Raw genomic sequence first — 9,749 nt, 5'->3', positions numbered from 1 at the left:
GATATTTACAATCCCCTCCATACATGCCCCTGTATCAATACAAACAATGGAATAGCTCTATATAGCATTAGTATCATTTTGACCTTCAAATCAAGCTACTGACGTTGGCGAATAGGTCAAAGGTCAGCTGTTATATCTTTATACTGCATTTTCTATATGTTGACGATACACGCCACACTTGTAAAAATCATAGTTGAGTTTGAAAGATTTTTGTCAATTTTCTAAAAATAAATGATTGAGTTGACCTTGAAGGCCTGAGTGGATTTAAGCCAAATTTTAATGGAAAGTTTAAATCATAATTCACTGAAAACTGAACAAACTGACACGTACGCAGGCAAACGCTACCATAAACATAAACATAAATAATTACTGTGATCCTTACTCAAGCACACAATTTAACTATAAATACCAAAAGTAACTGATTTTTGCATTGGCATATCATATATCATTATATGATCCAATTATTATAGATAGGATGATGTATATGTGTAATTATCATTTTCATTAAAATAGCTAAATTGCTAAACTTATACCAGTGAGCAGCAATTCTGGCTGTAAATGTAGCAAAGTAGAAGTCAGAATATATATTTCTGAAACCTAGTGGAGCAGAAGTATTGTGCTTTAATAAATGTTATGTTCAAACAACACCAGACTGTTATAGTTAAAAATGAATGAAAGACACGTGCAGAACTTTCTGATACATCCACAGCAGATGCTTCATAACAAAGAAAAAAAACTATAAAAGTGAAAACATTTATTATCGTCCCAACTGATCTACAGCGTTGAGCAGATGAGGTGAATGCAGGAAGTGTAGATTACAAAAGGAAAACTAGAGCAGGTGCTTTTGTACAAAGTGGGTGTGGTTTGGGGAAGATGTGGGTGTACGACACAGCGTAGGCGTGCTGCGTCACAGACACCACGCGCCTGCGTTGTGGCTTCGCTCAGAGGTGTAATGCCTGATTAGGGGATTACAGGAAAGTGCTTCTTTGCAGTTCTGTGAGAAACAATTATTAACATGTTGGTGTCTCTAATCCTGGATAAACACAGCTTTTCAAGAACAACAGCGAGTCTTTCTTCCCCTCTTTTTTTTTAAAAAAAATCCATGTTTAAACCCTGTAGTCACTTGAACTCCAAAGCCTAACTAATACCAGCAGAGGAGACAGGCCAGTCTTGTGGAACATTGTCATTACAGAGGTTGTGCTCTTGGTGGAAGACATGGCTGGCCAGCAGGCCTTCACATCAACAGGGAAATCCAAATTTAGCTTGGGGAGAGAAAAGCATTGTGCTGAGCACAGCTTGTTGAAAGGGAATTAGACTGAAACATGTTCACAGCCTGTAATCTTTTATTTGTTTGTACACTTGTCTCATGTAATCTGCTTTCTAGTAATGCAGAGATGATTTCCTAAGTCATGCTGGGGAACCAGTGGATAATAGTTACAGGTGGGCTGTTATCACAAAGCACCGGAGGTTCGTGCAAATGTCAAGTTATCCACTTGCGATTGATGGACTCATAGGTCGCTACGAGTTTAAGAAGGAATTGTAACGAAACAGAAAACAGCAAGATTTTTCATAAAGTCGATGAGCCAATGCATAAAAAGCTAATAATTTTATAGATTTATGGGAATGCATTCAATATTATAAATGCTATTTAGTGCCAGTTGTGCCTGATAACAGTCAAGCAGGAAGCAATCAACCCACTGCTGATGCCTGAGCCACCAATCTACACACTTACAGACCTTACCACACACACAGACACACTTTATCATTTCAGTGTAGCCTGTGGCTCTAAAATACAGCACATCAAAACAACCTGTAAGTTTCATTTCTGATGCCCTTGAAACCTGCTGACTGGCCATACTGTCCACTACCTGACACTTTGAAGCGTGCCTCATCTCAGTCGTCTCCTCTGCCGCGTTTCTGTGAGGTCCTGAGAAGAAACGATGGACAACATGTCACGGCCTCGTTTTTCCTGCTATGTCAGTGTAACAAAACCCTCATGCACCAAATTTGAAAATTCAATCAGTGGAGAAATTGGTATTCCTCAAACAAACAAAAAATACATATCTATACTGCACAGACTGGATTTTTTAAAAAGTGTGTAAGCATATCAGTTTGCTTTTTTGTCTCTCTTTTTTACCTCGGGTTTAAGTCAGTTTCCACAGAGAAAGGGGGCAGGGCAAAAGCAGTCCTAAAGGTGCTGGTGCTTGTATGTGATGTGGGGATGTGTTGTGCCCATCTGGCAGGACAGGGTTTAGCCCTAATCCCAGAGCCCCTCTGCAGGGGAGCCCCAGACTGTTGATCACTGCCCCCCTGCTGGTTCCTCCACACCCCTGACCTCAACACCACATAAACGCACAGACTGCTGGCAGAACAGAAGAACACAACACAACTGCACATAAACAGCAGAGCAGTGGTCAGCTTTACACTTCCATATTCCACTGCGGCAAATAGTGCCTTATGATATTCAAGTTGCAGGTCAGTACTGAGTTCGGTGACCACTAAGTACACACAGGCAAAAGTGTCCGCTGCACAAACAGAAACACAGAGGAAGACGAGAAAGAAATGTGACCCTAACAGAAAGGAAAACAGAGAAACATACCCACACACATGCAGAGGGCACGGAGAGACTTGTTTTTGTGAGGCAATATGGAATAACTAATTTATCAAACACACAACTATAGACAGAGTAAATATACACACACATAATTACAAAAACATAGACGGATAGGCAAACACACAAAGACACCCAGAAGCAGTCACCCAGCCATACACACCACACACCTAACTACTGATAATCCCCCAGACACAGGAACACACACACACACACACTCACACACACACATACATACAGAGCATCATTATGTTTATCACTGTGAACCAGCCCACCGACACCCATCATTCTAATTCCATTTGTCTGTTTAGATTCGTTTTGCTTTAATCCTCCCTTGTTTGTGCACATCTGCAAGCACTGCAATAGTACAGACCGAGAACGAGAGGAAGAGAGAGAGAGAGGTACAGAAAGAGACAGAAAGCAAAACAGAGAGAGAGAGAGAGCTCACAGGGAGCACTCTCCCTCATGACATCCTGGTCCCTGTAGCTCCAGCAGAAGGGGCAGACAGGCGTATCTCCTTGCCCAGGGAGAAGCTCCCTGTCCCAGCCACGGAGCCGTCGCCAGGCCCGGAGGCCCCTATAATCACTGCAAACAGTCAAACATCCAGTCACACAGGCTCTTACACCAACACAACATTACAGGCTTTTTACACAGTATTACACCACATCTTATTATCCCATTCAAGTCCCTCTATTAGCTCAATTGGATGGTGGGATTTTCATTTGTAAATTGGGGGATTTCAGATTAGCTTGTCTGTCAGCGATGAAATGCCCCCTGAGACTGTGAATTATGTGACCAATCACATATGAATCAATGCTTACACATGCTGCAGCTGCATGAATGGATGGTGTCAGCAAGAAGAATTAAAACAACTTTAACCTAGATTACGTGTTGGGTGTACAGTACACATATTTAATCAATGGTCACAGCTGCAATGCACAAATGCCACCGTTTCAATGTACACCCCACAATAAGCAGTGTAGGCTTTATGTGGCAAATAATATTCAGGTCTAATGGGGAATTATTAAAGAGATAAATATTAGCTTCCGTACACACCTAGCAGCAACATTATGCAGAACTGAAGCTGGTTGGTTGAAAGGAAACGAATGAATTACCCCTCTTCCTCCCCGGGCCTTCCATTCAGATACAGAGTGAGGGAAAGAGAGGCAAGAGAGAGGAAAAAAGGCACCCCGAGCTAGTCGAGAGACCCGGCAAATTATGAAAATGCCTCTCTGTGTCCTAAATGGAGGCCGAGCTCTTTAATGTGGCACAAAATTAGAACCTGGGGGAGGAAGTGTGGCCCGCTTGATTGGCGAAACCCCTCCTGGCCCACTACCCCCCTTCTTCTCAAAGCACACTGAGATATTATCCAGTGCCTAGTGGCGCTCTCTTGTACTGGGAAAAGTGAAGGACCCCAGAGAGAGCCCAGGGGCGTCCATAAAGGTGCCTAATTTGTCAGTTTACTCCTCAATTATTTAAATAGATCTAAGAAGGGAGCGGAGAATGAGGCTTTTTCCTGCCTCTTCTCAGTCAAAGCAGAGAGACCTTTCTCCACGGTAGCCATTTTCAATTACGCTCCGCACTGCTGTCTTTGATATACAGAAGTGCTGTAGTGGAGCGGGGCTGTATCAAATAAACAAATGTGTGTACACAAGATAACAACGGGAACTTGGGGATAATATTCAGCCTGCTCGAAAGAACTCAAAGTTATTTCACATTTACAAATTTGCAGATTAAAACAAACTTTGTGGACACGTGCACACACAGGAAGCACACAGACACACGCCGAACGTTTTTCATCTGCTAAAATGTCACGAGCGTATGATCGTACACACCGTACATTTACACTTTTATCCGTGAGGATTAAGGTACGGTTTGGATACAGGGGAGGGACCTATTGTTACTCATCCCTCTGCTCTCCTGTCCATCTACACCATCAACCTACAACCTCATCTCCCGCTATCCTATCAACCACGCACACCCAGCTGGAGTACCAACTCCAACAGCCTGGCAATGCCACCTCCCCGCCAGAGAGACCACTGGAGGTATATGGAGCCTGGGGGCAGAGATTACCAAGCGGTTGAAAATTGATCCTGGAAATAGAGATGTTGTATTCCCCAACCCTCTGACCTCTAATCCCTCGGATATCTTCCTCTATTGTTTGGTTTGATTTACTATTGGGAGGAGGCTGTGTGGGCTAAAGAGGACCAGGATGCTGTGAAGCTGCAGGGGGGTCCACACAGGGTCCTAATGTGACCTGATCACTCACAGGTTTTTGGTGCAGGCAGGTAACGGACCCTCTCTTTCTCTAACAGCTGTGCCACAAACCCCAAGTGAGATAAACTCATCTCTCAAACAGTAAATTTCAATAAGCACTATTTATACGTAGGCAGCATTGGCAGTGCAGGATCCAGCTGCAGTACAACGGTATAGGTGCAACCACACAAAGACATGAGCAGGAAGACAATGTCAGTTTTTTTTAAACACAGTAAAGAAACTTGCAAATACAACATACAAACAGTAACACAATGCAGGGCACTACAAACACCTGTACAAATAAACTTGCACACATGCTGCACCTGACATGCAAACACTGGCCGCCACACACTGTGGAAACACAAATCAAGAGTGATGGCAAACGGAAACCTGAGAAAAGTCAATCATGATGTCAACATAGACTGATGTTAATGGGCCTAATTCTACGCAATACACATTCAGGAGAGCAGTTAATTTAGCTAAGATAACAGTAGTGCTACCTCTGAGAGAAGTTTAAGGTTACAGTGTGCCTGCTCACAGGAGTTGGTGTTTCAGACAAACCTGCAGGCAAATGTTGTTTTTTGAATACATTTGCATGAAGGAAGTGAAACTCTTGAGATTTAGAATGACTTTTGTGGTAGAGTCCAGTGCACACAGAGGCACTGCATGGGTCCAAACTCAGCACCTCCTTACACTTAGACAAAAGTGAGAACTGTTTATCTGCTTTAAGTCAGCTTTTTTACATTTTCTCATACATGTTTACTTGATACATACAGTACTGTCTTTTGGCATGGTGTGCAATGTGTCACAAAAAAACTGAGGAAACTCGATGAATAGAGGACAGAAGAAGTGGCGGGCCTCAAAACCATCTACTGCCTAACTAAAGGCTCATCAGAAAAGGTCTCAGTGGCTGTTAAGAATTCCTTCTTGTGGAAGGGAAGCAGGGTGAAAAAAACTGAGGTATTCCAACTTAGACAAGAACAGGACTGGAAATCAGTAGTGGAGGGATGAATGCAAGCCTGGCCTCCCCAGAGCCTGCACCTCAATGTTACCAAAGGAGTGTTGGATCATTTTGACAGAAGAAAAGGCAGACAGCATCCAGAGAAATATTACTAAAGACAACTTAAAGAAAATACAAGAAAGCTTGCCTACGAGAGTTCAGGCTGTGTTGAAGAATAAAAGTGGTCATACCAAATATCGACTTTCAAGCTTGTTAGAAATGTACAAACTGTTTTTACCTCATATACTGTATCTCCATGTACGCTTGCATGTTTCAATAAACTGCTCAGGACTTGGACAGTACTGTACCTGAATAAGTCACTTTCATGACTAAATCATAGTATGAAATGAAACATACGAGTCTTAGGAGGAAAAAAAACCATTTCTTTTTGCATGGGACAGCAATGTTAAGCTAACAAATATGTGCAGACTTTGGTAAAAGGCATTGGCAACCTTTACAAGGATGGGTGGCACCTGGTAAACATCCTTGACACAGGTTTCTCATGCTTAAGAAAGGGATCTGAAGGCAAAGTTTTTCAGAGTGTAAGATTTTGCAAAATCTGTGGCCAGCTCAGTATATCATGCCTCTCACACCCTCTATTCTCTTCCCAAACACTAACCAACACACCCCAGCCCTCCGCCTCCTTCCACTCCAAGCTCCCATCCAGCCAGAGAGAGGAGTGGAGATAGGCCCAGTTGCTAAAGCTGTCTTTTCAGCCCCTGCTCCCGCTCGGTCTATCTGAGATACACAGCAAGCGGAGGTGTCGCTTTTCCGCTGGCATTTCGGACAGTATCTACTTATAGACGAGAGAAAAGGAGAAAAGAAAAACAGAAGGGGTATTATCAGGGAGGGATGAGAGCAGCAAAGGCATTTTGTCTTTTTATTCCCCTCCTAAGCCCTGGGCTTTGCTCCCAATCCGATTGGTCGATACGGCCAGGGATGTAAATGAAATGCAAAGAGGAATAAGGCTGGCTTCCCATCTCCAGTGTGTGCCCCCCTAAGTCCCCCGCCCCTCTTTCTCTGTCTCACTCTGTCTTGCTCTCTGGCTGTTTATGGCGTTGTGTTTCTGTTTCCCCATTCACAGACTTGCTGCTCTCCCTGTTTCTGTCTCACCCTCCTCACTCTGCCTCTGCGTCCTCCCCCACTTCGCGCCTCTCCCTGGCTGGGCTCACAGCTCTTATCTCCTCAGACGCCCCACATTCCAGCGTTGCCGTGGCTCCCTGCCTGCATCCCTGGTCACGGCGATTCCATGGGTTCCCACAATCCTCGGCAGCTTGCTGATTTAGGGTGGGCAAGTGACTCTCAGAAACGGGAGAGAAGAGGAACAGAGGGGTTACGGAAAGACAGAGTGAGAGGGGGTGGGAGGCGGGGAGGGTGGGTGACAAGAGGGGGATGATAAAAGGAAAGTAAGGTAAAAATAAGAGGGGATGAGCCATGTGGCAGCAGATAACTGATGTAAACATTAAACTACACCAATACAGTCAAGTGAAGTTAAAAAACACGATTTAAACTCGCATTATTAATTTGCCTGCAATGTCAAAACAACAAATATGATAACATTTTTGATCAAAAATACTACATTTGAGAACAGAGCACAAAAATACGTAAAAAAATCTTTATTGAAATATTTTAATCTGTAGAAAGCAGAATGACAGTTTCCCCCTTGTTTTTATGTGAAACCAAACCATCTGCGCTACAGCAGGTCGAACCTCATCATCCAGCCAGCTGACAGCCGCTAACCAGGCCTGCGAACACAGAGGGCAGATTACATTCGGAGAAAACTGCACATGCACTCACTGTCCCTCGCTTTCCGCTGGTATCTCAAACAGCAGGCTTCTTCGGAAACGTTTTATAAAGCTTATGGCAAAATGCTGATTTGACCTCTGCACAACAAATTTCATGGCACGAGGTTCATTAACATCAACACTAACATTTTTAAAAACAGTGTGTAACTGATGCGTCAGATACAAGGGCGTACTTCAGGGGTGTTCTTCAAACAACCCCGGTCCAGTCAGACTAAGTTTGACGGCACCTCTTCCCAACATTCACAGACCTGAGATTCCATTTTTCTGTGAGTCGAGTATTGAAAATCTTGCGTATCTGCGTTTGTCCGTGAACTTTCCATGACTTTGTGTCTCTCTAATGATCAAAGCATTTTGCTTTTCAGTGTGCCGATCTGTTTATCGAATAGGTTTATGAGCAATTCTGGCAAGGAGAGGGGGCTGAGTGGAGATTTAAGCATGTTCTCACACACATGCAGACCCAAATCAACATAGATGCCCACATGGGCACACGCACGAACGCACCTCTAAAAGGGTCCCTGGCATTGTGACATTTCACATTTCATTTAAATCCAAGAGGGATTACCGCCCTCATGTTAGGAAGGAAGAGAGGGGGGGTAAAAAAGCACTCATCGAATCCATTAGTTTTAAACATTTAAAGGACCATCTAAGATAGACTGATGGAAGGATAGAAGGGTGGGTGGGTGTGTAGGGCTGCCACTGATGTGGAGTGAGGCTGCGTGGCACAGCACAAGTCTGTCCTAGATTAAACAGCCGCTCTAATCCCCCATTTCTGCCCCCAAATTGGGTTTCCCTCAATCTCGGTCTTGCCATCCTAATGTGAGAAAAAGAAGTAGAGCAGAGGCTGAGGCAGAATAATCAGCACGTTAAAAGCTCTGAGAGCAGAATAGGAAAAAAAAAAGGGGGGGGGGAGAACGAGATGTAACGATAAAGCAATTGAATGGGTGACTTTAAGAGAAGCGTGCAGAGCTTGATTGAGGTCAGGCAGGGCTTCCTAAAGTCATGCCCTGCCGCTGGTCAACTGTAAACATTCATCAAATGAGACGTAGCACAGTGTTAGCTCTGTTTGGTAACTTCAAACAAGAACTTATCCACCAGCATTTCCCTTCATTTCAAATTCTGACATACAAGTCCAATTTGGCACAGTACATTTAGCCAAACTTAACACCAGTGCACCAGTCTTGATCCACATAGAGCGTCACCTTAAAACCACACAAAGAGGCACATTGGCTCAGCCATAATTTCCATTGTTCCAGCTCCGTGGATCTTATGGGGTTTGCCTCCGGCTCTGTCGGAATCTGTCTCTCTCTTGGAGCAGGTGAGTAATGGCTGAGCGGATGGCGGGTGCCTGGGGATCAGTGGGATCCTTCTCTAAGTAAAGACTGAAGTGCTGGACACTGCAGGTCAGTAGGCTGTCTGCACTGTAACCCCTGTGACCGGAGCGGAGCAGCCTCTCGCAAGCCAGAGCCAGGTTCTTGTCCCAGTTTGGAGGATAGTCGGAGTGGGCCTCAACAATCTCCTTATATAGCTTCCCGGCAATTAAAAAAAACAGAGATAAACATAAAAACATTCATGCTTTTCCTGATGCATTTTAATCTGCCCTACTGTGGTAAAGTGTTTGCAGGTGGGGGTCAGACTCACAGTGTAAGACAGCTCAAAGAGGCGAGCTTTCCCCTCTCCCTGCATCCTTTCAGCCAGGTCAAACAGAAAGAAAGCCGTCTTCATCCTGAAACAAAGCACGCAGGCTCAGGGCTAAGTGCTGGATGGATGAGCCATGCAGATCTACACTCTCAGACGCACCACTCCAATGGAGTGATTTATGTAGATGCCGGCACCAAATACATTGTACGTGTAGATGTTTTACCACACAAGACTGGTTTATGGAGATGTTCTGGTGGGGCAATATGCATCGTGACACATCTTTTTATTTATGCTCGAAAGTATACATCCACTTCAAACAAGAAAACTAGCATCCGCTGTAAAGCATTCAGCATACCTGGCTTGCCACATCTCTTCATTAGCAACACGCTCCCAGGATACAGGATGGAAACTGTTCATACATGGGGAGAAAAAAAATCAT

General features: G+C 44.2%; 1 protein-coding gene across 3 annotated transcripts in view; it reads right to left on the bottom strand.

Moving 5' to 3' along the window:
* Nucleotides 1-466: 466 nt before the first annotated feature.
* The window catches only part of tmem260 (transmembrane protein 260), a 31,001-nt gene continuing 21,718 nt past the window's right edge, over nucleotides 467-9,749 (bottom strand). Inside the window, exons 14-17 of one of the 3 annotated variants that reach the window (XR_003270610.1) lie at nucleotides 9,666-9,719; nucleotides 9,311-9,395; nucleotides 6,981-7,612; nucleotides 467-1,927 (exon numbers count right to left, since the gene is read on the bottom strand). Coding sequence is in view for 2 of the 3 variants with exons in the window: in XM_026151450.1 (XP_026007235.1) it covers nucleotides 8,937-9,197; nucleotides 9,311-9,395; nucleotides 9,666-9,719 (400 nt within the window). In the remaining variant the exon portion in view is untranslated. Of the gene's footprint in view, nucleotides 1,928-2,084; nucleotides 9,198-9,310; nucleotides 9,396-9,665; nucleotides 9,720-9,749 lie in introns of those variants that run through there. The other 2 variants (XM_026151451.1, XM_026151450.1) reach the window with 2 other exon arrangements.

The sequence above is a fragment of the Astatotilapia calliptera genome, chromosome 19, assembly GCF_900246225.1.
Source record: "Astatotilapia calliptera chromosome 19, fAstCal1.2, whole genome shotgun sequence".
NCBI classification, from domain to species: Eukaryota; Metazoa; Chordata; class Actinopteri; order Cichliformes; family Cichlidae; genus Astatotilapia; species Astatotilapia calliptera.
This window is presented reverse-complemented; position numbering and strand designations above follow the sequence as displayed.